This window comes from Tamandua tetradactyla, chromosome 5, assembly GCF_023851605.1.
Source record: "Tamandua tetradactyla isolate mTamTet1 chromosome 5, mTamTet1.pri, whole genome shotgun sequence".
Classification (NCBI taxonomy): Eukaryota; Metazoa; Chordata; class Mammalia; order Pilosa; family Myrmecophagidae; genus Tamandua; species Tamandua tetradactyla.
Window position 1 is genome coordinate 52,989,126 of NC_135331.1, and position 27,239 is coordinate 53,016,364.

The window sequence follows — 27,239 nt, forward strand, 5'->3', positions numbered from 1 at the left end:
GCCATAGATTTGTAACCCCTGTTCATACTTCAGATGCCAGGTCATATACCCCATTCTCCAGGAAACCCTCCCTAATGCCCTAGACTGCATCAGACTTCTTGTTTCACACTCTCATGGAAGTTGTGCTTCTTATATGGGGTGCTGGGTACAATGGGAATTTAATCATTAAGAGGAGACTTAACATCTTTCTCTTCTACGAGAGTATAAGTTTCACAAGGGTTGGGACGTCTTGATTGCCTAACCTCATAGGACCTGCATGTGGGAGGTGCTTTATTTATTTATTGAATGAATTAATATTTACTTATTTATTGAATTGCTTAAAGACAGGCATGATTTAGTATTCATCTTGAGTCTCCACATCCTAGTATAGTATCTGGCATACCTTGGAAACTCAATAAAGTTTTGTTAAATAAATACTTTAATCAAACTATTTGAAGGCTTGTCTTTGGGAATCGGGAGCAGACATTTCGTGTGGCTGCAGCTGAGAGAATCAGGACTCAAAGATGGAAATTACAGTAAGATAGTTTTCCAAAAAACAATGACAACTTTGGAATAATTTGATAGGAATCATTTCAGAACATATCCATTGAATGTTTTCTGAGTTCATGAGTATTATTGTATTTTAACAGTTTTTAGGGGTGTTTTGTGATTTTTGTACAGTTAATACATGTTATTTTCATAATAAGAAAAACTTATTTTAAAAAGATATGGACTGGTAATAAAGCAATGGGCTCTTTGTCCCTGGGAGTGTTTGAACTTCTGTGGGATGACAACTGTCAAAGATGACAAGGAGGGGCTTTCTGCCTGGGGAGGAGAGATTAGCCTAAGAGTCTTCCCAATCTAGGAGCCTGTGAGGCTGTAAACTGAATGATAAATGTTGAATCTCCTTTCATAGTAGAATTTGGCTAGTTTGTTTGGTTCCTTCAAATTCTCTTGGTGGCTTCCTTACATTGGAATCTCATCATGATGGTATTGGCCACAATGGAATTGTATTTGTATTCACCTAAGGCTGATAGGACAACAGGATTTCAGGAAACAGGAGCATCTTGGTGATGCCAAGGTCACGAATATGTAAGTGAGGGGTGTTTGTGTGGAAAGGCATACGATATCCCTCTGCAATGTTTGCATGGGTCCTCATTAAATTGTTCGCTGAATCAGCACTTAAGGCACACTTACCCTGCAGTATTATATTTAATGACTAATTTTCCAAGATGGACATTTCCAAACTGTGGTTTTGGTTAAATAAAAAAGATGGGCTCTATTCTGATTTTTGTGTTTATGAGCTAGTTTGGAAAATAGAAACATTGTTTTTCTCTTTTAAGAGAAAAACATTTCCTCCACATTACAATAGCTCTGAATTAAGAGGGAACAGAATCATCCCAAAGGAAATCTGGTGTGTAGAAATGACTCTTTCTTAAGAAGAGTGGAAAATCCATAAAGTTTCTTCTGATGTCATGAAATCCCAGAGAAGATGGGAACAAGAGATATATCTAAGATAATAAAGGAATGCAATTAATTTTTATAAAGTGCATGTGAAAACGATTGTTTTATGGTCATTAACACCTGTGTGTTACATTTGCATACACATGTATATACAAATAATATCATATGTGTATGTGTATAAATGTGTACTATGGATGTACTAATATGAGTGGGCTGGTGCTTAAATAAAACAAGGCAAAGAAGAATTCAGAAGGTAGAATTGGCATTTACTAGTTACTATTTATTATTATTGGTTTCCAATGTTGTCTCATGGAGCACCCTTCTTAGGAACTAATGAATCTGTTGATTACTTTACATTTTTACATTATTTGAGTGCATTATTAGCACTGAGTACATTGCTTGAGGAGGTTTTTAACTCCTCTAGGTTCTCAGTATCCAAGTGAATCCACATCATTTTACTGATTGAAAGACAGGGGAAATGCATTTTCTTTCTATTCAATGTCAGCTTTAAAAAGGCTTCTCCACAAAGGCTTAAACAAACTATGTAAACGCAATACGTCTGATTATCATCTCATAGAAAAATGTACGAGGAAGTTCAAGGATTTCTAGCCTTTCCCCAACCCACCCCCAGAAGGCTTTTCTTTGAAGTTGACCAGTTCAGTATATACTGGGAGAGGCAGAATGAAAAGAATGTCAATATGGGAAGTATTCAGTCGAGCCCAGGTTCTCCTGGCAGGTCTCAGGAACTTAGGCTCCCTGCAGAGCTGGCTGTTCTGGGACGCATATGTCTATAAGACCTTGTGAAACCTGGTAACTGAAGGACACACATGAGGAGGTGGAAATCTACCTCATCATAGCATGTCTAGTCCAACCCTTCTCACCTAGGCAAGTGTCCTGCAAAAACCCAGCCATGGGGTGGGCCACAGGGGCTCAGCAGGCAGAGTTCTCGCCTGCCATGCCAGAGACCCGGGCTCCATTCCCGGTGCCTGCCCATACAAAACAAACAAACAAACAAACCCCCCTGAAAAACCAGCCATGGGAATTGCCCTCCTTCTCTAATGTTCATGCAGCCTAGCACACATACCACCCCCTCCCACTCGGTGCCTCGTTCTGCTCCCCCTTGGTTCTCCAATTTCCTGTTTGCCTCCAGACTCCTGTTTCTGGTATAGCTCTCCTTGAAGGTCTCTTGTGGAAACCCTCCTCTGTATTTCATCTGGAATTCCTCTACACACACCATCTTCATTTGACCCTCAGCCTTCCCAATCTGCAAAAATGAGTAAAAGACACACCAGGTACACCCTCAAACCCACACCACCATTCCCTACCCAGCTTCCCTGCTTGCTGGGTAAGAGACTTAGATAAAGGAGAGCTCAGGAAGGGGAATTCGGAGGCACCAGAAATATGGCTTATATGTGGACATTAGCCATCCTTACTCCCATCCGAAGAGATTAAACACCCACAGGGATCGGTGATTCCATATCTTTGAGAATGGGTGCATTGAGGGCATTTTAACCTTTATCATGGAAAATTTCTTACATTTGTAATATGCTTTATTGATCATAGAAATCTTTTACAGTTTTGATTACTGTGAATCAAACCCATGTGGAACTCTTCAGTTAATATTTACCTTTGCTCATCTATTTTAAGATTCATATCCCCTCTTCTGCCCTCGGCCCCCATATCTTTGAGAATGGGTGCGTTGAGGGCATTTTAACCTTTATCATGGAAAATTTCTTACATTTGTAATATGCTTTATTGATCATAGAAATCTTTTACAGTTTTGATTACTGTGAATCAAACCCATGTGGAACTCTTCAGTTAATATTTACCTTTGCTCATCTATTTTAAGATTCATATCCCCTCTTCTGCCCTCGGCCCCCATATCTTTGAGAATGGGTGCGTTGAGGGCATTTTAACCTTTATCATGGAAAATTTCTTACATTTGTAATATGCTTTATTGATCATAGAAATCTTTTACAGTTTTGATTACTGTGAATCAAACCCATGTGGAACTCTTCAGTTAATATTTACCTTTGCTCATCTATTTTAAGATTCGTATCCCCTCTTCTGCCCTCGGCCCCCATTTTAATGTCTCTGAAATTGGGACTTGTCTTACCATCAGGGGATGTGTCTCTTACATTCCTGTCCACCGCGAATGGCTTGGGACTCAGAGTCATTGCCACTGATGCAGGAACTTGGTCTTTGTGTTGCCACTTCAGTTGAGTTATTCATGGCTGGCACTTCTTGTATTAAATGATTAATATGTCTTAAAAAGATTACAATATGACTTGACTTAAAAACAAAAATTATCATATACATAGGACAGGACAGAAACAGAGGTGTGGGATGAAACATTACATTAGTGAACCAAAGGGACACCATTGGAAGAGTGACCACAAATTTCCTATAGGCTTGCTTGCAAAGTGACACCAAGTAATTTACCTAAGAAAGGAAGACATCAACAAGGAGACAAAGCCATGTTACATTTTGTTATTGAAGGAGATACAAGTGGATTATTTATCACACACCAAGCAAGGTACCAAAATGTCAGGAAAAACTGTCAAATGCTTTAGAATGGATGTAAGACATTTTGAAGTAACAGCACTACTTAGATGGTTATCTTTAAGGCATGTGTCATAGTTTCATTGGTAGAATTTTTTCTTTCCTTAGGGGTAAATAAAAGTGTAGTGTCATTATCAAGCACCTACTAAGTTAAAGGTTCTCTGCTGGGTGCCTGTCATGGTTAGGGACAGGTGTCAACTTGGCCAAGTTGTGGTACCTGTTCATCTGATTGGGTAAGTGCTGGCCTGTCTGTTGCAATGAGGACATTTCATAGGATTAGGTCATGATCACGTCAGCTACATCCACAGCTGATTCCATTTGTAATCAGCCAAAGGGGAGTGTCTTCTGCAATTAGTGATGCTAAATCCAATCATGGGAAGCCTTTTAAGCAGGACTCAGAGGAGACAGGTTGCATTCCTGCTTTGGCTGGTGAGCCTCTCCTGTGGAGTTCGTCCAGGCCATCCATTGGAGTCATCGGCTTCGCAGCCTGCCCTGTGGATTTTGGACTCTGCGTTCCTACGGTCACGTGAGACACTTTCATAAATTTTATATTTGCAAGTGTTCCCTGTTGATTCTGTTTCTCTAGAGAACCCTAACTAATACATCTTGGTACCGGGAGTGGTTCTTAAGGAACAGAATCTTAAAAATGGGTTTTTATGAATGGTTTTCTACTCTGACTGGGCTCAGAGACACTAAGGACTCTGATTCCCGTAATCAGAATGACACTCCCAATCCATGGACTGAGTTGGCAAAGGAGATAGTCAAAATATCATCATTTGATTCTCCTAATGCTTCGCTTGTACGAAGCCAGACTCTGGGGGATAATGTTTTTGACACCTTTACAGAGTTTTGTAGGAATAAGAGTTATAGAGATGTTGGTTGGTTGTTGTTAGATACACTGTCTACATTAAAGGGTGAAAGGGATGGGCTTAAGGCTTCAAACAAGAAGCTTAAGTGCTGTCTGAAAGATGTAGAGGTTTCTATGAGTATCCTGAAGGAAAATTTTATTTCCTGTAGCCGTAGACTTGAGATCTCTGAAAATCAGACTCAGAATCTTATTGTTAGAGTAGCAACTTTACAACATAAACTGAAATCTCAGTCTTGCATGGTGTCTGCCGTTAAAGTGAGGGCATTGATTGGAAAGGAGTGGGACCCTGAAAAATGGGATGGTGATGTATGGATTGATAATGATGTTGGGGGTGAGGTTGAAACCCTAGACCATGCTGAGCCTTCTTTAGATAACCCTGTAATAGTCTGCCCTGAGGACATAGCCGCCCCACCTCCAGCCTGCCTTGAGGAATTGGCCACCCAACCTCCTCCTGAAGGGATTAGCCCTAAAGTTATTAATCCTGTTTCACCAGATGAAACTGCAAATGAAAGCCCTGAAGCAAATGGCTTGGAAGATATTTCTAATTCTTTTCATGACCCACCCCCATCACCCCTCATTTCTTCTAGACCTATAACTAGACTAAAGTCCCAACAGGCCCCTAAAGGTGAAGTACAAAGTATCACACATGAGGAGGTACGTTATACTCCAAAAGAACTGTGTGAGTTTTCCAATTTATATAGACAGAAATCAGGGGAATATGTGTGGCAATGGATTTTAAGAGTGTGGGATAATGGTGGGAGGAATATAAGGCTGGATCAGGCTGAATTTATTGATATGGGCCCACTAAGCAGAGATTCTGCATTCAATGTTATAGCTAGAGCAGTTAGAAAAGGTGTTAACAGCTTGTTTGGGTGGTTGGTTGAAACATGGATCAAAAGGTGGCCAACATTACCTGAGGTTGAAATGCCAGAATTGCCCTGGTATAATGTAGATGAGGGGATCCAGAGGCTTAGAGAGATTGGGATGTTAGAGTGGATTTATCATGCAAAGCCTGCTCTTACACCCCAGGAATGTCCAGAGGATGCACCTTTTACCAGAACAGTGAGAAATAAATTTGTGAGACTAGCACCATCATCCCTCAAGAGCTCTGTGGTTGCACTTCTCTGTAGGTCAGATATTACTGTAGGAACTGCTGTCACTGAGCTGGAATCCTTAAACACAATGGGGATGACAGGATCCCGAGTTGGCAGAAGCCAGGTGGCAGCACTTAATCACCAAAGACAGGGTAGACGTGGGTATTATAATAGACAACAAACTCAAAGGAGGCATCAAAATTATATGACACGCAGAGATTTGTGGCATTGGCTAGTAAATCATGGGGTGCCTAGAAATACAATAGAAGGGCAGCCTACTAAATTCTTGTTGGAGCTGTATAAACAAAAGAGTTCTAGGTCAAGGGAACAGAAGTCTAACCTGAATTACAAAAACACAGAGTCACGGCCCCTTAACCAATTTCCAGACTTGAAACAGTTTACAGACCCTGAGCCCCTTGAATGAAGGGGAGGCCAGGTCCCTATGGGGAAGAAACCTGTTACACTGCCACAAATTTATACTGTTAACCTTCCTCTAAGTCTTCCCCAAGGAGACCGACGGCCTTTTACCAGGGTAACTGTGCATTGGGGAAAAGGAAATGATCAGATATTTCGGGGATTATTAGACACTGGTTCAGAAGTGACATTAATTCCAGGGGACCCAAAACGTCACTCTGGACCACCAGTCAGAGTGGGGGCTTATGGAGGCCAGGTGATCAATGGAGTTTTAGCTCAGGTCTGTCTCACAGTGGGTCCACTGGGCCCCCAGACCCATCCTGTAGTTATTTCCCCAGTTCCGGAATGTATAATTGGCATAGACATACTGAGCAACTGGCAGAATCCCCACGTTGGTTCTCTAACTCGTGCAGTGAGGGCTATTATGGTGGGAAAGGCCAAGTGGAAGCCACTAGAACTGCCCCTACCAAGCAAAATAGTAAATCAAAAGCAATACCGTATTCCTGGAGGGATTGCAGAGATTACTGCCACTCTTAAGGACTTGAAAGATGCAGGGGTGGTGATTCCCACCACATCCCCATTCAACTCTCCTATTTGACCTGTGCAGAAAACAGATGGGTCTTGGAGAATGACAGTGGATTATCGTAAACTCAACCAGGTGGTAACTCCAATTGCAGCTGCTGTTCCAGATGTAGTATCATTGCTTGAGCAAATCAATACATCCCCTGGTACCTGGTATGCAGCTATTGATCTGGCAAATGCTTTTTTCTCAATAGCTATTAGTAAGGACCACCAGAAACAGTTTGCTTTCAGCTGGCAAGGTCAGCAATATACTTTCACTGTCCTACCTCAGGGGTATATCAACTCTCCAGCCCTATGTCATAATCTTGTTCGCAGAGACCTTGATCGTTTCTCCCTCCCACAAGACATCACACTGGTCCATTATATTGATGATATCATGTTGATTGGACCTAGTGAGCAAGAAGTAGCAACTACTCTAGATTTACTGGTAAGGCATTTGCGTGTCAGAGGATGGGAGATAAATCCAACAAAAATACAGGGGCCTTCCACCTCAGTAAAATTTCTAGGTGTCCAGTGGTGTGGGGCATGTCGAGATATCCCTTCTAAGGTGAAGGATAAATTGCTGCATCTGGCCCCTCCCACAACCAAAAAAGAGGCACAACACCTAGTGGGTCTTTTTGGATTTTGGCGACAACATATTCCTTATTTGGGTGTGCTACTCCGGCCCATTTATCGAGTGACCAGAAAAGCTGCTAATTTTGAGTGGGGACCTGAACAAGAGGAGGCTCTGCGACAGGTCCAGGCTGCTGTGCAAGCTGCTCTGCCACTTGGGCCATATGATCCAGCAGATCCAATGGTGCTGGAAGTGTCAGTGGCAAATAGAGATGCTGTCTGGAGCCTTTGGCAGGCCCCTATAGGAGAATCACAACGCAGACCCTTAGGATTTTGGAGCAAAGCCTTACCATCTGCTGCAGATAACTACTCTCCTTTTGAGAAACAGCTTTTGGCCTGCTACTGGGCCTTAGTAGAGACTGAACACTTAACCATGGGCCACCAAGTTACCATGAGACCTGAGTTGCCTATCATGAGTTGGGTGTTGTCTGACCCACCAAGCCATAAAGTTGGGCGTGCACAGCAGCACTCTATTGTAAAGTGGAAATGGTATATACGAGATAGAGCCAGAGCAGGTCCTGAAGGCACAAGTAAGTTACATGAAGAAGTGGCACAAATGCCCATGGTTACCACTCCTGCTGCTACATTACCTTCTCTTTCCCAGACCAGAGCTATGGCCTCTTGGGGAGTTCCTTACAGTGAATTGACTGAGGAAGAGAAAACTCGGGCCTGGTTTACAGATGGTTCAGCACGATATGCAGGTACCACCCGAAAGTGGACAGCTGCAGCATTACAACCCCTTTCTGGGGTGTCCTTGAAGGACAGTGGTGAGGGGAAATCCTCCCAGTGGGCAGAACTTCGAGCAGTGCACCTGGTTGTTCATTTTGCTTGGAAGGAAAACTGGCCAGAGGTGCGTTTGTATACTGACTCATGGGCTGTTGCTAATGGTTTGGCTGGATGGTCAGGGACTTGGAAAGACCATAATTGGAAAATTGGTGACAAAGAGGTCTGGGGAAGAAGTATGTGGATAGACCTTTCTGAGTGGGCTAAAAACATGAAGATATTTGTGTCCCATGTGAATGCACACCAGAGGGTGACTTCAGCAGAGGAAGATTTTAATAATCAAGTGGATAAGATGACCCGTTCTATGGATACCAGTCAGCCTCTTTCCCCAGCAACTCCTGTTATTGCCCAATGGGCTCATGAACAAAGTGGTCATGGTGGTAGGGATGGAGGTTATGCATGGGCTCAGCAACATGGACTTCCACTCACCAAGGCTGACCTGGCTACAGCCACTGCTGAGTGCCCAATCTGCCAGCAGCAGAGACCCACACTCAGCCCCCGATATGGCACCATTCCCCGAGGTGACCAGCCAGCTACATGGTGGCAGGTTGATTACATTGGACCACTCCCTTCATGGAAGGGGCAGCGATTTGTTCTAACTGGAATAGACACATACTCTGGATATGGGTTTGCTTTCCCTGCACACAATGCTTCTGCAAAAACTACTATCCGTGGGCTTACAGAATGCCTTATCCATCGTCATGGTATTCCACATAGCATTGCTTCGGATCAAGGAACACACTTCACAGCAAATGAAGTGCGAGAATGGGCATATGCTCATGGAATTCTCTGGTCTTACCATGTTCCCCATCATCCAGAAGCTGCTGGATTGATAGAACGGTGGAATGGCCTTTTGAAAACTCAATTACGGTGCCAACTAGGTGGCAAAAACTTGAAAGGCTGGGGTAATGTTCTCCAGGAAGCTGTGTATGCTCTGAATCAGCGTCCACTGTATGGTGCTGTTTCTCCCATAGCCAGGATCCATGGGTCCAGGAACCAAGGGGTGGAAATGGGTGTGGTGCCACTCACTATTACTCCTAGTGATCCACTAGGAAAATTTTTGCTTCCTGTCCCTGCTACCCTGAGTTCTGCTGGTCTACAGGTTTTAGTTCCAAAATGGGGTGTGCTTTCTCCGGGAGAAACAACAGTGATACCACTGAACTGGAAGTTAAGATTGCCACCTGGCCACTTTGGGCTACTTATGCCTCTGGATCAACACACCAAGAAGGGGATTACATTATTGTCTGGGGTAATTGACCCTGACTATCAGAAGGAAGTAGGACTGCAACTACATAATGGAGGTAAAGAAGAGTTTTCTTGGAATATAGGAGATCCCCTGGGACGTCTATTAGTACTACCATGCCCTGTGATTAAAATCAATGGAAAACTGCAACAACACAATCCAGGCAGGACCACTAATGGCTCTGAGACTTCAGGAATGAAGGTTTGGGTCACCCCACCAGGCAAAGAACCATGGCCAGCTGAAGTGCTTGCTGAGGGGAAAGGGAACATGGAATGGGTAGTGGAAGAAGGTAGTGATAAATATGAACTTCAACCACGTGATCAGTTACAGAAACGAGGACTGTAATGCTGTTTTGTTTGTGTTATACTATTTAAGTTGTAAGATATCAAGTTTAAGAATGAATGTTGCCCAAGGATTTGCACGCTATTCTGGAGAGATTTAATGTGTTTCCAGTTATATGCAGGACAGTTGAGTATTGTCAGAAAAAAAAAAATGTGCGCTTATTTGTTTTCATTTGGAAATTAAGTATGGTCTAAGGTGATATATATATATATATATATATATATATATATATATATATATGTGCCAAGTTGACAAGGGGTGGACTGTCATGGTTAGGGATAGGTGTCAACTTGGCCAAGTTGTGGTACCTGTTCATCTGATTGGGCAAGCTCTGGCCTGTCTGTTGCAATGAGGACATTTCATAGGATTAGGTCATGATCACGTCAGCTACATCCACAGCTGATTCCATTTGTAATCAGCCAAAGGGGAGTGTCTTCTGCAATTAGTGATGCTAAATCCAATCATGGGAAGCCTTTTAAGCAGGACTCAGAGGAGACAGGTTGCATTCCTGCTTTGGCTGGTGAGCCTCTCCTGTGGAGTTCGTCCAGGCCATCCATTGGAGTCATCGGCTTCGCAGCCTGCCCTGTGGATTTTGGACTCTGCGTTCCTACGGTCACGTGAGACACTTTCATAAATTTTATATTTGCAAGTGTTCCCTGTTGATTCTGTTTCTCTAGAGAACCCTAACTAATACAGTGCCTTTACATGACATTTAAGCCTCACACCAATTTCACTTTGTAGATAATATTAACGCAATGTAGAGATAAGAGATGAGCAATTTGCTCAAATTGTGCTAGGAGCTGATATGTCCACAGCCAGAGCCTGTGCCCCTCTCCCTAGAATCTGCAGCTTCCTAGCTGCCTCCCTGCCTTTCTAATTTCTTTGTCTTTCAGGAGGGTCTTTGGGTTTTTATATCTCAGGTTTTTCTTGATCCTTCATCTAAAAACTTAGCTTTGGGGGCAGGCCATGGTGGCTCAGCAGGTAACAGTGCTTGCCTGCCATCATGCCCGAGGATCCAGGTTCGATTCCCAGTGCCTGCCCACGTAAAAAAAATAATAAAAAAAAAAAAAATAATAAAAAAAAAATAAAAACTTAGCTTTGGGGTACTGGAAATATCTAAACTTGGTATTGACTTCTTTGCCATGCACCCTACATTCAGCTCACATATTCTCTCATTGTAGCTTATGGTTGTTTCCTAGAGTAGGTAATGTTGCCTTAACTATGTAATCTTTACTTATGCCTGAGAATGTCAACATTATAAATAGACCTGTAAGTCCGTCGGCCTGTGGAAATTGGGTGAATTGAAGGTGACCCAGTAAATGACCGTTAACATCACTAGCCAAGGATTTAATAGAAAACTCAGTGTTAGAAAAGCACTGAACATTTTTTTCGTTCTTTTGAACCCCAGTTTCTCAAGAAATAACCATATAAGAGTCCCTCACATAAACATTTATATTTCCAAGGCTATCTGGAAGGTAAAAACAATCAAACTGAAATAAAAATGAAAACCACTTGAATTTTTCTGTCCATGATTATAATTTTAGGCATACTAACATTTTTAAGGTTTGAACATGTTTAAAAAAGTGGTTTCTTCTTCGATCAAGACCAGGAATAGCAGCCCTCCTGGGAAGGCCAGTCTTGTGGTAAACCAGTTGTTAATGAGGGCAGAAATGCCAGAAATATTGGTGGGTAGATAATGATTCTGAGATTCCTAGGGTGATTCACAACCCAGGAGAATATGCATGCATTTAGGATTACTGCATCACAGAATGAAACCAGAAGAATCTTTATTTACAATTTATAATTTGCTTCTTCTTAGGTCTGGTTCAAAGGCTCTGAGAGTTGCATTCTAAACTGGAGACATCCAGTTAATTAAATAAAAAAGATTTTGTAGCAAGCAACAAAGACAAGTCTTTCCCCACAAATTAAGCTGGTAGGACCATCCTCTTCTTTCTTAGGACAAGCATTCAGTGAATAAAAGAATAACCCTAGTGTTTGACTGTAACCTCTCTGCTGTAAAAGGTTTGAACACATTGTTAGCGTTCAAATTATTCATGATTAAAGTACTGTCGCTTAATACTTTCTTCCTCTTTGTTACCAAGTTTGCCTAATTGATTGAATCACCTAGGATTACCCAATGAATATTAAGAATGGCTTGGCAAATGTTCAAAGAAATGATTATGATGATGAATATACAACTATGTGATGTATGTAACGATATTGTGAGTTACTGATTATATATGTAGAATGGAATGAGCATATGGTAAGAATGTTTGTGTTTGCATGTTGGTATGTTTAATAAATAAAATAAAAAATAATAGAAAAAAAAAGAATTAAACCAGATATCAGTGGCTGAGAGAGTTCAAATAGATTCGAGGGGCTACTCTGTTACTCATGCTTCAGTTAGACATTGCTATCTATCATAGTTTACCAAACCCCAACCAAAACCATGTCTGCAAATCCTGAAGAACACCTAGGCATTATATAAGATTTTAGAAAGGTTCCAGGCACTTGGGTAACTTTCCAGAAACTTACAACGTCCAGATGGGTCCCTGGACCAGATATGTCCTGAACATCAACTAGTTCCATCCCCCTATCTCATATTATCTGGAGCCCCTTCCAACATGAAATAGAAAGGGCATAGCCCAGATACCCCTAAAAAGTGGAAGAAAGATGGTGATGGTGGAGTTGTACCGAGAAGGTAGGGTTTAACGAATGAGTTTGACTGCTGATATTTCTTTTAATCTGCAGTGTCTGGGAGCAACTAGTAGTAAAAACCTAAAAATGTGGAATTGTAACCCATAACAAACTCTGAAATCTGTTTTACAACTAATTGTTGTGATGTGCTTTGAAATTTATTTCTTTTTTGTGCTTGTTATTTTTCACAAAAAAGAAAAAAAAGTTGATGGCGATGATAAAAATAAATAAATAAAAAAGAATTAAGCCAAAAAAAGAAAAAACAAAAAAGAAGAAAGAATGGGTTGGCAGATTTTAAAATAATGGTTAGTGAATAATTTACAACTACACCCATCCTCACTCTTTTCTGCAAACTTCATGAGGAAGATAAGTCCCTCTGTGCAAGGTGAATCCCCTTTCTCTTTGTTCTGACCATATATGTCAAAATTCAGTTGACCATCTGCCTCACCTCTCAAGCTACTGCTTCTTCTGAATGTTCGTTCATTCACTGTCACCATCATCTACCAAGTTACCCAAGTAAGTGCCTAGGAGTCATCAAAAACTACTTCCTTTCCATTCCTATTCTCCAGCTCCATCCAATCCAATTTTATTAATGTAACATTTTTCCTGCCTGTCCATTTCCCTCTATCTCCTCTGCTATTACATTGATCCAGTCCTCCCCACCTTCCAAGTGGTCTTGTTGCTACAGTTTTGGAATCTCTTCAATCCATCTTCAAGGTTATTGTTCTAAATGCAAATCTACTTATACCATTTTAATAGTGCTTTACCATCTTAAGGAAAAAGATTAACATCCTTAGATGGAAGCAAGCCCTTCATGCTATGGCCCCCTAGGTCTTTTCAGCATCACTCTGTAGAATTCCCGATTAGTGCCTGAAGTTCCACTTCTAGCAAATGACTTGCAATTTTGCAAATGGACCATGTTCTCTCTCCCTCCTTTGCCTTTGCGAGGTGGTTCCCTCTACTGCCCATTTGCTCTGTGTCCGTCCACAACATTCCTACTAGTTCTTTAAGACTAGCTCAGTTTCTAAAACCTCTGGGAAAAGGTGAGGGAGCCTACTCTGAGTTCAAAAGTGATTAAGGTGGTACCTTCTCTAATGTTTCCACAGGACCCACAGAAGCCTGTGCATACTTCCATCAAGGCACTTGACCCAAAACATTTTAATTCTTATTTACATGTCTGTCTCTCCCACTACACTATAAACTCCTTGAGAGGAGCTGGGTCTTTTTTTCTTTATCTTCAGGCTAAGCATTGTAGCTGTTGCTGAGTAGGTGCTCCATAAATTGCTGCTGATTAAAGGGTTTTCGATAATTTTCCATCACTTTCGGAAATTTAAAAACAAATAGGCAACCCATTTTTCCATCTTTGTCTCATTTTGTTGGAAGGATAGTCCATGCAATGGTTGGGTCACCTTGGCCAAGTAATGGTGCTCAGTTGTTTGGTCAAGCACAAAATGTTGTGAGGACATTTTGTGGACCTAAATCATCAGTACATTGGTTACATCCATGGCTGGTTTTCTTTGTTATGCTATCTTACACTTACTTCCCTGGGCAGGAGATATATCCAGGTATGTAAAATGTAGAAGATTCCATTTTTGTTTTTGGTGGGGGGTGCATGGTCTAGGAATTGAACCCGGGTCTCCCATATGTAAGGCAAGCATTCCATCACTGAACCACTAGATCACACTTTCTGACTCTAAAAAGAATAATCAGAGAAGTTTTCTAAAGACAGACATTTAATTACACAACTGGCTGAACTTGACAGCCATTTTATCATGTGTTAGCTTCATTTGCATTAGGGGAGGATAAATGTAATTTTATGTCTCTAAGTAAGTTATATGGTTTTCCTCAGTGTCCTTAATTCAACTTTCCCTAATAGAGCTTCATTAAAAAAAAAATACCTTCAATGGTTAGACTGTGGTTTTCATTGGAAGTGCCTAAGCTTTTCTCAGGATAGATGGTCCAGGTATCTTTCAAAATTGCTTTCTTACAAATTTATGATGCCATATATACAGAAGTTTCCATATCAAAGACTTCTCCTTTCCTAATCCCACACTACCTGTAGCCCTTTTCCTTTTATGCATTAGCAGATGTTCTGGACTTAACACAAAAGCTGTTAGGGTCTGGAGTTTACTAGGAATCTTGCCATTCTAGGCTCTGCTTCTCAAGGACATCTGTTCCATTGTTTTCTAGTAAAAAGCAACATGACTTGGTGAATTTATCTCTTTTCTTGGCATTGGCAATGATAATGCAATGCTCGCTATGTTCAATTACTGTGAGACCAGCTTAAAAATTCCTACAGATATGTGGTGACTTCTCTACTTTCCTTCTCTTTCACTTGGGCAACTGCCACATTGATGCATTGAAGCCACTCTTCTGCATTCTTCTCATCCTTGGCCTTGAAAACATATGTTTTATTGTCTGTGAAGATCTCGAAGGCCCGAGGGAGAGAGCGGTCCCTGCGCTTCTTGGCCACAACTTTCACACTCTGTACTTTGCTGAGTTCTATCGGGCAATCGTCAGGGTCGTCTTTCTGAAATGCATAGGAAGGAAAGAGCATGAGCCGGTTGCCAATGTAGGCTGAAGATCTCTGGTGGCTGGTAAATTTTCCAAGAGGCCCAGTATCCTTTCAATTTGTATGGTTCAAGACCTTTGTAATTTTGGTTGCTAAACCTCAGGAAACCATTAGAACAAATAAAGAAGTGAGCAGTTGGCCCCTTATTATAGTAGAAATTGATTTGATAGCCAATTTATAGAAAATTTTTATACAGTGAGATTGGGGAAAATGTTTAATTATTGAATCATACTTAGTTTTTTTTGTCATTACCTATTGAAACTAACAATTGTATTAATAGAGCAAAATGCAGCAGTACAATTTGGGGTACTATTAATTCAGAATATGAGATTATTTGGGAGGTGTGAAATTGAATTTTCCTTTGCATGCTACCTTTGAGAAAGGGTTGGCCAAGTCCCCTAATGGGATAAACAGGGTTCCAGGGTTTAAGAAGATGAAGCTGTTTTTGAAAGTCTCTGGAGCTTTGGAAGCATGATTTTCCCATAAACATTCAATAAAGGAATATTTAATGATGTTGCATATACCCTGCATCAAGACACAGGCCTAAAAATGTCTACAATACTAGGGCAAATGTGGAGAGTTTTAGGAGCTCAGATACGATTAAAGCAATTCCATATCTTTACCCACCCTGAATACATTGTCTACTAGAGAATGTACTGTGGACTGAAGATCTTGCCAATTTTCCTTTTCCACATCCCCTTTTATAGCCTTTCACTTAGCAATGGAAATGGATACCATTCCCATCCAACCCGAACTTTCTATGGCGTATTGTCCAACTTGGAAAAATCTCAGGAGCACCAAATGAAGAGGCAATTCAAAATATTGGTATCAGAAATTATCCTTCAACCAAGGCAGTATAATCACTTCCCATCTATTTCATTGTGACACATTTCCAATAAGATCTCACTTCTAATGTTTAATAATTACTCATTACATTTTGTGTTATACTAATGTATTTTTACATAGTATATAATTAAAGTAAGATAACTCAAACAGAAAAATGTTTTAACACCTAGAGACGTCTGGCAACAATAAACAAAAATAATTAAAATTAAAATTTACACACATATTTTTATTGCAGTGAAAAATGATAGGGTCATCAGAACAAAGTGCTGTGGGGAACGTGGAAGGGGACTAGGATTTCAAAGAAAAAAAGAAACAATGTCAAAAAATTTTTCTGTTAAAGAAAAACTAATTTGTGTAGTTTTAAAAGGAATGGTGCTGGTTATCAAACTGCTATGGTATTTTATTCCAATGGTGACTATTTAAAGAAGAGAGATGTAATCTTTCTATTTTAAAATGTCAACATTTGCAGCCCAATGGAAATTATAGTCCATGTAATTGTTTAAACTTATGATAAAAAAATGTGGATACAACTTAAGATACTACAAGGTATTACCTAGATTTCCCTAGATCATTTTAGGGGATGTACAGGACTAAAACTAAAGATATCTATTAGGCAATGCTTTATTAATCTAATTTGGGTCATGATATCTGAAAGTAATGAGCTTGCATTTCTTGAATTAGTATATAATATAGAAATAGATTCATCAAGGAAAAAAGTCCATTTTCTGAAGAGGGACAGGCAATCAACTCAGAGAGGAATGGATAGGATGGATAATCAAAGGATACCATTGTCAGACTGGCTGTTAGAGATCAAGACCTTAAGAATGGAAAAGTAAAAAATAACACTGCAGTCTTCCAGTCTCAGTTCTCATTTAAAAACGCACATTTCTCTCATTTACAGGAAAACCCTTTTATGATGTGGCTGAAGCTTCAGCAGGATTGCTGACCCCATCTCCCAGCACTGCTGACTGCTGCGTCCTTGGAGATTAGAGGTATTTTGCTATGGCCCTCAGCTTATATTATAGTATTTCCCAATATTTGAGCCACATGTTCTGTCAGATTTCTGGAATGTCAAACCATTATTTCACGATAAAGATGTCAAACAAGTTAGCCAATTATAAAATAGCTTATCCTTCAAACTATATGGAAAACCTTTGAATCAAGAAGTATAAAGGTCATCACTTGAGTGCAGGAAAAACATTCTTCTGGATCAGTTCTCCTTTGCCTCAAGGGATCCGAGAAATCACCACATCTTTCCTTCTATTCCTTATTTCTCTAATAAAAACAGGAAATTTGGATGGTCATGGAAAACACTTTAACAGTGCTTCAATGTGAACTTATACTAAAATACTAATGCTTCTTTTTCCAGTAACTGGGTATATTGAACATGCCATTATACCTTGCTTTCAAAAAGATCTTCAGCCACAGAAAAGCCCATCTGTGTATTTTATAATGCACATAGATGAAGAGAGTGATAAAGAGAGTAGCATGAGTTAGATGAAGAAAAGTTCATGAGTTTGGAGTAGATGTCACAAAAATGTTTTTTATTTTTTTCATTCAAAAAGTTTATATGAAGTTTTATTAATTAAAAGAGCCCTAATCAGAATTTGTCATAATTGGAATGTGGCAACATACTTGAATCCTGTTGAGTAAAAAGCTTAAATAAGTTTTATAACGAGAACTCTAAAGATGCAGTGCATATGCCCAGAGTGAATCATAACTTTCAAGTAACTTAACATCTTTTAGTTTACCCCAGCGCTGCACTTTACGAGAATATGGGAAGCAGTACCATGTACTCATTTTGTACACGGCTTTGGTGTCAGACTATCTGAGCTGTATTCAATTTTAGCCCTCCTCAACTTACTGTCTCTGTGACCTTGGTCAGCTCAATCAGTCTTGGAGCCTCAGTTTCCCCCATCTGTAAAATGGTAATAAATTTAATGGTTCTAAATGTAGAATGGTATTAGTCTCATGGATTGTTCTGAATATTATTTGAGGCAATCCAGTCTGGCATGTGATAAGCACTGAATAAGTTCAGGCTATTGTTATTATATTTAAAAATAGACAAGAAGTCAAGCTCTCATCCCCTATGATCCTGAATGAGTACAGTCTTATGATAAATAAAACTGATTTGAAAAGAAGAGAAGCAGATAGCTTTGTATTGATTGGAATTGAAGGCTATTTCAGAGGTTTCTCATTTAAAATTCAGAATATGATATTTACTGAGCATCTTATTTCAGGTGGAAAATTGTATCACATTAAGTGAATATTTTCTAAAGTTTATGAAAATAGCAATATTTTCCCTAATCAGAATTGAACGTTGTTGATTATAAAATACACTTAAAATAAATCAGCCTTCCTTCCTGCCTACTGTCCCCTTTCCTTGGACCCACCATCTTAAATATAACCTATAGTTATATAAAAAAATCAGTTGATATCACAAGTAATACAAGTACGTAGATAATATGTAAGGAAACAAAAGGCTTGGTGTTTTAATCAAGAACAGGTTGCAGTTTATCTTCTAAAGCAAGTTTAAAAAAAAAGATTTCATAACAAACAGAAGAGGGATAGTGAATTAGCTAACACGGGAATGAACAGAATAGTCATCAAAGGGACATTGTAATAAAGTAACTCTGTAAACCTGTAAAATGGAGAAGGAAAAAAATATTGGCGTTTTAGTTCAAGAGAAAATGCTTTGCTGGTTGGTGGAAACTACGACCTTAAAAATGCAAGGGTGAAAAGTGACAGAGATAAAAAAAAATGATGGGGGAACTTACAGACTTTCCTTTTTGAAACAGAAGTTGATTTCCAGCCAAGGTAAAATAACGGGTTTTCCACCTTTTGATGAACTTCCACCTGACTTGTTTTTCTTTAAGCTTTCCTTCCATGAGAGGCTGGCCATCTTGATTTACAACTGTTGAGAGTAACACAGAATGATTGAGCCTTTTATTTTACAACATTTATTTAGCAAGCGATCAAAAGTCTGAATTGCTTGCCCGCCATGCCCGAGGACCCGGGTTCGATTCCTGGTGCCTGCCCATGTAAAAAAAAAAAAAAGTCTGAATTGTACAGTGTCCCAGAACCTAGTAAGCATTTTTGGAAAGAGGGCTAATAAATTATGAATTTGGTTTACCTTTTCCCCTTTCCCCCTGAAAAAATGCATAACTCAGATATGATAATAGGAAAGTATTGAAAGTCCTCATAAAGATTTTCAAAAGGAATAGGATTCACAAGATGAATTGGTAATTATTAAATTTCATCCAGATGTCCAGCTTTCTACGCTTCTTAATTCCTTTGTTTTGTGATATTCTCTTCCTTAGATTGGAATGATCAAAATTGTTTTAGAACAGAATTTGAATTTGGGCACAAAATGTTCAGTATGCCTTAAGTCTCATTTTCTACTATTGATGTTCCCAGTAGCAAGGTAAAGAAAAACAAAATTTCAGTGCTTTAGGCCACATGAACTGCCTAGAAATAGAGCTTTAAAAATAATCACAAATCAAGTTTATTTAGCTATTTGTTGGCAAAAGTCAATGCAACATTCCAAAGCTCATGGCTTCCTAAAGCCATAACATTAAGCTGCAAGGACAAACTTGCCCTACTTTTTCTACATGTTAATTTCACTCTCTAAAGCACACAGACTTTCTATTCACTCCCCATATTCCATCTTCACCTAGTCAACCACTAATTATCTGTCATGTCTCAGCTCAGATGTTGTTTCCTTTGGGACACCTTCCACAACCCCAGAACTGAGTGGCTTCCCCTGTCATACGCTCTTAGAGTAGCCTGTATGTTTTGTTTTTAGCAGGCATCAGCATTTGCAGAGAGTTACTGGGGTTTATCTGATTAATGTCTTTCTTTCCCATTTGATTGGATGCTCTCTGGGGGCAGGGTCCTTGCTTCGTTCATTCTTGTATCACTAGGCATCTAACACAGCATCTGGCAAATGGTAGGGAGTCCTGTAGATATTTGTTGAATAAACGGGTTAATTTTACATTCAAGTAGAGTTTGTATAGTTACACATAATCAGAATTAGAAAATCCTCTACAATGTCAGGAGTTGGGATGTTGAACTGAAGAATTTCTTTACAACTACATAAAGATATGTAGTTGTAAATTCATATGAAAATTGATGTAAATTTTGAAAATTATGTAAAATATGAAAATTATGTAAAATTCATATGAAAATTTATGTAAATTCATATGATAATGTAAATTCAAATTCATATGAAAGCATCTGCTTTCTAGGGTGGGGCAATGGAAAGCTCAGTTTGGAGTATGAAAATAGCTATACATTTGTGTTAAAATTTTATAGCACCTTGAAAGAAAGGAAAGCTACTCTATCACTCAAAAATCTGGAGAGTAAAATCTGCTAGAACATGTCGGTTAAATAACTGCCGCAGGCTACAGGATTTGTATACCTTGATAGAGGATTTCAGTGTGAGAATAATGCAATGTGTAGTCTTCATAAAGTTCTATTGAGGATAGTTTGGCTTGATTGATTTACTGTCTGACGGTTATTCAGTTGAACATTTCATGAGGTCAGGGACTGTCCAGCCAGGGTTTGCAAATGCAGAAGCCTATGGCAGCCAGGGGTACACCATAAAAGGGTTAAGCAGGGTATGCTTAAAAAAAAAAAATAGATACCAAAATGCTTTAAATCTTAAATTTGTAGAAATAGTCTTTTCATTCCTAAAGAGATTATTTCTCTCTAATTTTATTTCAAACACATGCTACCTCCATTTTTCCTTTCTCATTTCTGATAAGAATTTGCGTATTGAAAAATATGTCTCTACTCTAAGAAGAATAGTGTGAGCTCAGGGATAAATGACATCATCCTTGGTCTCAGCAAGGGAGACAAGTCTGGATGGTGGGACTGCAGCAGACTGGAAACACAGGCCTGGCCTGAGAGTGGCTCTCACGTGGCTGCATGTCAAATGTCTCTTCTTCTGTCCTATACGACATAGCTGTGCTGCAGCAGTGGGAACCCCTATTAACATGAGTTCTGATTATTCAATACAAAATTTTACATTAAATCTTTTGGTTGTCATATGAATTTTTTTTTTTAAATCCTATTCAAGCCAAGCAAAATAAATCTGAAGCTGACATCTGGACATTGAACCATCAGCTGTGACCTCTGATATAACTCAGACATCAGAAATGCAGATTATATATCTTGCAATATACTTTGTGGGTGTTTTGACAGATATATATATATTTTTTAACTTTTTTTTTTTTCACATGGGCAGGCACCAGGAAGCGAACCCGGATCTCCAGCGTGGCAGGCGAGAACTCTGCCACTGAGCCACTGTGGCCCACCCTAACTTTTTTTATTGTATAATATAACATAGCTACAAAGCAAAGAAAGGAAAAAAGCAATAGTTTTCAATGCACTCTTCAACAAGTAGTTACAGCACAGCTCTCAGAGTTTTGACATATTTTTTGATAAGAATATATTACATGTAGCACTGAAGTAGGACGTAAGTGCAGCTGTATTCTTCGTCGGGTTTATGTAAAAATGTATCGCTACTGCAAATAGCTATATGTGAATCTAGAGTAACAGACATCATTGTGAACCCCAAATTAGGGCTAATAACTGAAAACAAACTGGAAGTAACTATCAAATTTATTGTGAAATAGTCTTGAGGGTTATAATGAAATAAAAAGAGAGTGAGTGACATGCATTTAAGTGATTAGGAAAGAGTTCTGACTTTTGAGGTGACACTTGATCTGAGATGAGAAGGAGTTCACATCTTCTGAAAAGCAGTGGTTGAATCAGGGTATACAAGAGTAGGGAAAGCAGGAACTCCAGAAATACTGACAATCAAATTCGAGGAAAAGTTTTCAGCATTCTGCTTTGCTTTACCAGGACTCATCCAATTTAGAGCATGCTTAAAGCATGTAATAATGCTCTTTGCAAACTTGTTTTCCTTCGTGGTTGCTTTCTTGGTGCAGCCTCCACACTCTGCGGTTACTTCAATTGAGCACTTAAGACACGGGGTCTTCCCTGCTCGCTTTTTGTTCCTTGAGAGCAGGAACCTTCCTAGACAGAGCTTTCCCTGTGCTGGGGGCTCAGTATTTTCCCCCAGCATGCTGTTGAAGGGTGAAGGGCACAGGAACCTATCTGAGAGGAGGAAAGGAAGTTCCAAGAGGAGATAGAAAGGGCAACATAAAAAATGACAACAAAAACTCCAAGTCAACACTTAGATTTGAAAAATTTCTAGTGCATTCATTTTTCAGGCTTTCAAATGATAAAAAATTTGCTAATCTAATTTTAATGTTCAAAGGTTTTGCATAGGAATTCAGAAGATTTCAAGTACAGTCTTCCTATCGGTAAAAGAAAGAAAAATAATACTCCCTGCCTCCCTAATAGGGATGGTGAGAGGTCGAAAGTCAAAATAGAGAAATCTATTTCTTTAATGTGAGGACATTATGTAAGTAGTGAAGCACTCCTTTTATTAAAGCCTGTATTTCACAGCTCGTCGTCAGGTTGCTTTCCTGTCATGGCTTTGAAGGTGAGATGATATAATGCAATGTCATTAAATAATGACACTCTTTGCCAGTCTTAGGCTGCCATGTTGACTCAGCGAAGCATTTAAAATAAAAGTGACGATATCTGACATAATTTGGACTCATGATTGATTTAGGTACTATGTAAGCACATGGATCCTTCTGGATCTGACACGAGTGATCAGTTACATGTATTTCCTCTCAAGGCGGAGCCACATGTTTCACTTGCAGATTGTGTGCGAGGAAGGCTTTGGCCAAACTGCTGAGGGCAGAGCTGGCTACTTGGCTAGGATGGGTTCGCTCACTCCCACGGCCTCGGAGGCCGGGATGATGGACTCAGGGCTTTACCAGTGGGCACAAGGATGAAAGCCTTCAGGGGAACGTGGCTAAGCAAAGAATTTTCACATTAGCCTAGTCAAAAGTAATCAGAGGAAAATGTCTATGAAAAGGGTTTTTAAGGAAATGTTAGCAGAGCTTCAAAGTAGCTGAATGCTAGAGCCGAAATTCAGGCATCGGAGTCAGCTTGAGAGAATCCAGTACAAACTAGGCTATTTGTAGCTGTAAAAAGGCAAAACCAAGAAAGACTTAAAAAAGCTTTTCCAGCTGCTGTTCCATATTTTTTGTTTTGTTTTGTTGTATTTTCCAGTTATATGCAGCATGACTAGATATATGTCCTTTTAATAGGGTCATTACCCACAACAAATCCTTGTAAGCAAGTAATTCTCATCGGATATCACCATCTCTGCATGGCCAAGACAAAAGAACTGATTTTTCTATGGATTATCATGTTCCATTTGAAAAATAACATGTGGAGGGATAGTGTGGAGGCATGCTCATGTGTCTAAAAAACAGTCTTGTTTGCATTATTTAAAATCTCTACTGACTGATAAAGCTACAGAATATGAAACTAACTGGAACCCAAACTATCACCATGTTTATCTACTTAGAAGTCTCTTGGATGTTGATATGAATGTTTATACATTAACTGTTTCCTTTTTGTGCCCCAGAGTTGAAAATTATTTACGTGGATATAAAAATTAAATTTGAATGTACTAATCTTACTCAACAGGGAGCTGATTAGTATAAGAGCGAAATAATAATAGGACAGACACCTAAAGCTGAGAAGCCCCACAGCTGGAAGAATAAACCAATAAATGACCTTCTTCTCTCCACTGATGCTCCATCCGTCTATCCATCACATGCAGATTTTTGAGCACAAATAAGCCATAAGACACTGTTTGGATCTGAGCAGGTTAAGGGCCCAGTTCACAGGGAGCTTGAGTTTATCATCTTGTAGGGTAGGTAAAGTATCTTACAACTATAGCTCAGTGTGGAGCTTGGTAAGTACCAGTAAAATGGCAAAATCCAAGTATTTTAATGCTCAAAGGAAAAAGAAATCTTACTTCCAGCTGGAAAGAGGTGATATACAAGATGGGCCCTGGGTGAAGAAAGGAGAAAGAATATTCCAGGTAGAGTGGAGAGAAGGAATGAGGTAACAAGAGGGACGTGTGAAGTACACAAAAAGGAAAGAACCTAAAGAAACTATAAGAATGGATGAACTCAGTGGCGAGTTCATAAAGCAGTTGCTTTGGGACAGTCATGAGCAGAGAGCTGAGGGAATGAAGCTGATTTAAGATTTTCTAGGTGTAAGATCCAGAAAAGAGACTAGACCCCAGGCCATCATGGGGAGGTCGTTTTGAACTTTAGTTGAAAGTTTTTCTGACATCCCAATAGAAAGGATCTTGCTTTTCTTAAAGACCTAGCAGGAGCGTTAGAGGTTGTGAAGAGCCAGGCAGTACAGCCCCAGGGACCCCAGATGCGATCAGTTTCTGCATCACAGGGGCCTGGGCAGGAAATAGATGGCACCTCAAGCTGGGCAAGTGAGGGGAGTTAATAAAGTGACTATTTACACAGGTGTGGGCAAGGTGTAGGAAAGACACCACAGTGTCCTGGGGCCAGTAACCCTGTGAAGGCATCAAATCCCTCTGCCTGAGGAGGGAAGGAAAGGGCATAGTAAGACCAAGAAGGAGACCATACTGGGGCGCTGCCTGGCAGGACCTGTGCCTGCCCTCACTCCCTCTCTGCAATGACCTAATAGGAAGGGAGCCACTGAATTAATAATAATAAGCCCACCTTATTCTCCTCCCTCCCTCTGATCTCTGGTGGGTGTCCTAAGTTGGGTCAAATGTAACTGAAAGCCAGATGTAAGACAGTCCATTGATGCAGACCCTGCAGGCCAGCCTTGTGGGACATGGAGCTGGGCAGAGAAGGAAGCTGCAGGGGCAATCAAGCGATCCAGCACAGATAATATATCAGATGGGCAAAGTTGGAATATACTTTGTACCTGCAACTTGCCTACCTGTAAGTATTGGTAACCTGAGGGTTTTTTTTTTCATGCCATAGAAGCTTGTGCACTATAAATGTTTGGTGGTGATCGCATTTTGGAGGAAAGTTTTAAAGGAGAAGAAGGGGAGAGACCATGGGTCCAAGGTGTAGAGAAAAATTCTTTTTATCCCTTGCTAGAGGAATTGACCAGAAACGAATGAGGGGACTCATTAATTGAGGTGCCTCCAGTGGTTGTCTTCTCAGTTAATAAGATAATTTAACATTCATATAATTCTTGTCATGGAAGACTGAGTTCTACCTTTTATTAATACATCAAAATCCGTTCATTCTGCCATTCTTTTATTTATCTTCTGCATACTTACCATATACTAGGTATTTGCTCAGTGCTGGGGATACAAAGACAAATGAGACAGTCTGAGTCCTTAAGATGACAGATGAATGAAAAGTAGAAAAACAAGTAAAGAATCAGTTATGCTACAGTGGGATAAAAACCCATAGAGTCTTATTGGAACATACTAGAGAGGCAACTGTTCTAAATTGGGATATAAGAAGCAGGAAAGCTTCCTGGAGCAGGTGCTGTCTGAGTAGAGTCAGGAAGGACAAGTAGATATGCTGAAGGTGAAGGGAGAAAGGGTAGTCAGAAAAAGAAAAGAAATATACCAAGGGCCAAAGCTGATAGAAGGCAAGAAATGCATTCTAGGAACTGATTCATTGTATATGACTGGGAACATGTGGGTGAGTGGGTGGGGGGTCTTAGAGAGCAGGGTAAAAGAAAGAAGAAGAGGTACGAGGTGAAGTTTGAGATGCATGGAGGAAATAATCCTAAAGGACCTTAGGCATCATGGAATGTGAAACCTAATGCCTTGTAATATAACATCAAAAATTTGTATTTTATTATGTCATGCAACCCTTTTTATCCCCAAAGCACAAATGCTCAATAATCCAAGGCTTCCATTTTATTTTAGAAGGATTCATTGCAATTCTGATATATTTTTAAACAATTAAAATTTATTTAACTCAATGTGTTGTATGCCATATTGACTCATTATTAAAATAGGTTATGTAGGGCTGTACCCCAAACTTTCCCTGGTGTAGGCCTATAGCTTACGGGTTTTGAACATTATCTTTGGAGCCAGACCTGCTAAAGTCCAGAATCTACCACTGACCAGCTGATTGCTCTTAGAAAAGTCATTTAACCTCACCAAGTTTCAGTTTCCTGTTAGAGGAGAGTTGTCAGGTTTAATAGCAGGACAACCAAGAATGGTTGTGCAGATTGTTCACTGTACAAGGACACTTGGCCAAGGAGGTGAACGGAAGCTGAAATCCAACCTACATTTTGTTAGTCAAGCCATGCACCCTACGTGAACTACACTGACAAGGAATAAAGACGTACAAAACTGCTATATAGCTATTTGCAGAAGACATGATCTTATATAGAAAAAATTCTGAAAAATCCACAACAAGGTTACTGGAACTAATAAATGAATTCTGCAAAGTGTCAGGGTACAAGAGTCAACATGCAAAAATCATGGTGTTTTCATATGCTAGTAAGGAACAATCTGAAGGGGAAATCGAGAAAAAAATTCCATTTACAATAGCAACTAAAAGAATCAAATATCTAGTAATAAATCTAATAAGGAAGTAAAAGGCTTTTACATAGAAAGCTACAAGACATTGCTAAAAGAAGTACAAAAAGACCTAAATAAATGGAAAGACATCCCATGTTCATTGGGAAGAAGACTAAATATTTTTAAGATGTTGATTCAACCCAAAGAAGTTTACATATTCAGCACAATCCTAATCAAAATCCCAGCAAGCCTTTTTTGCAGAAATGGAAAAGCCAGTCATCAAATTTATGTGGAAGGGTAAGGGGCCCTGAGTAGCCAAAGCTTTATTGGAAAAGAAAAATGAGGTTGAGAAGTTGGAAGACTCACACTTCCTAAATCTTAAAACTTATTTCAAAGCCATAGTAATCAAAGCAGAATGGTACTGGCACAAGGATATACATATAGACCAATGGAATTGAACTGAGAGTTCAGAAATCAACCCTGACATGTATGGCCAACCGATTTTTTTTTAAACATTTTTGATTGTATAGTATAACATATATACAAAGAAAAGAAATAGAAAAGGAATAGTTTTCAAAGCACTCTTCAACAAGTAGTTACAGGACAGATCCCAGAGTCTGTCATGGGCTACCATACGAGATCCTCTCAGATTTCTCCTTCTAGCTGCTCCAGAATATAGGAGGCTAGAAGGCTTAAATATTTTTTAGCATCACAACTAACTTTTTTCCTTACTTTTTTGTGAAAAATAGCATATATAT

At 39.7% G+C, this 27,239-nt stretch overlaps 1 protein-coding gene and 1 long non-coding RNA gene across 5 annotated transcripts in view; one reads left to right on the top strand and one right to left on the bottom strand.

Moving 5' to 3' along the window:
- LOC143684168 (uncharacterized) overlaps nucleotides 1–27,239 on the top strand; it is a 95,869-nt gene that overhangs the window by 63,966 nt on the left and 4,664 nt on the right. The window contains exon 3 of the long non-coding RNA XR_013175888.1: nucleotides 16,960–17,050. This is a non-coding gene — a long non-coding RNA (uncharacterized LOC143684168). The remainder of the gene's footprint in view (nucleotides 1–16,959; nucleotides 17,051–27,239) is intronic.
- VEPH1 (ventricular zone expressed PH domain containing 1) overlaps nucleotides 11,327–27,239 on the bottom strand; it is a 261,065-nt gene continuing 245,152 nt past the window's right edge. For 3 of the 4 annotated variants that reach the window (XM_077160878.1, XM_077160876.1, XM_077160877.1), the window contains 2 exons: nucleotides 18,836–18,972; nucleotides 11,327–15,170 (listed from right to left, as the gene is read on the bottom strand). In XM_077160878.1, coding sequence (XP_077016993.1) covers nucleotides 14,934–15,170; nucleotides 18,836–18,972 — 374 coding nt within the window. In that variant the 3' untranslated portion in view covers nucleotides 11,327–14,933. Of the gene's footprint in view, nucleotides 15,171–18,835; nucleotides 18,973–27,239 lie in introns of those variants that run through there. The other variant, XM_077160879.1, reaches the window with a different exon arrangement.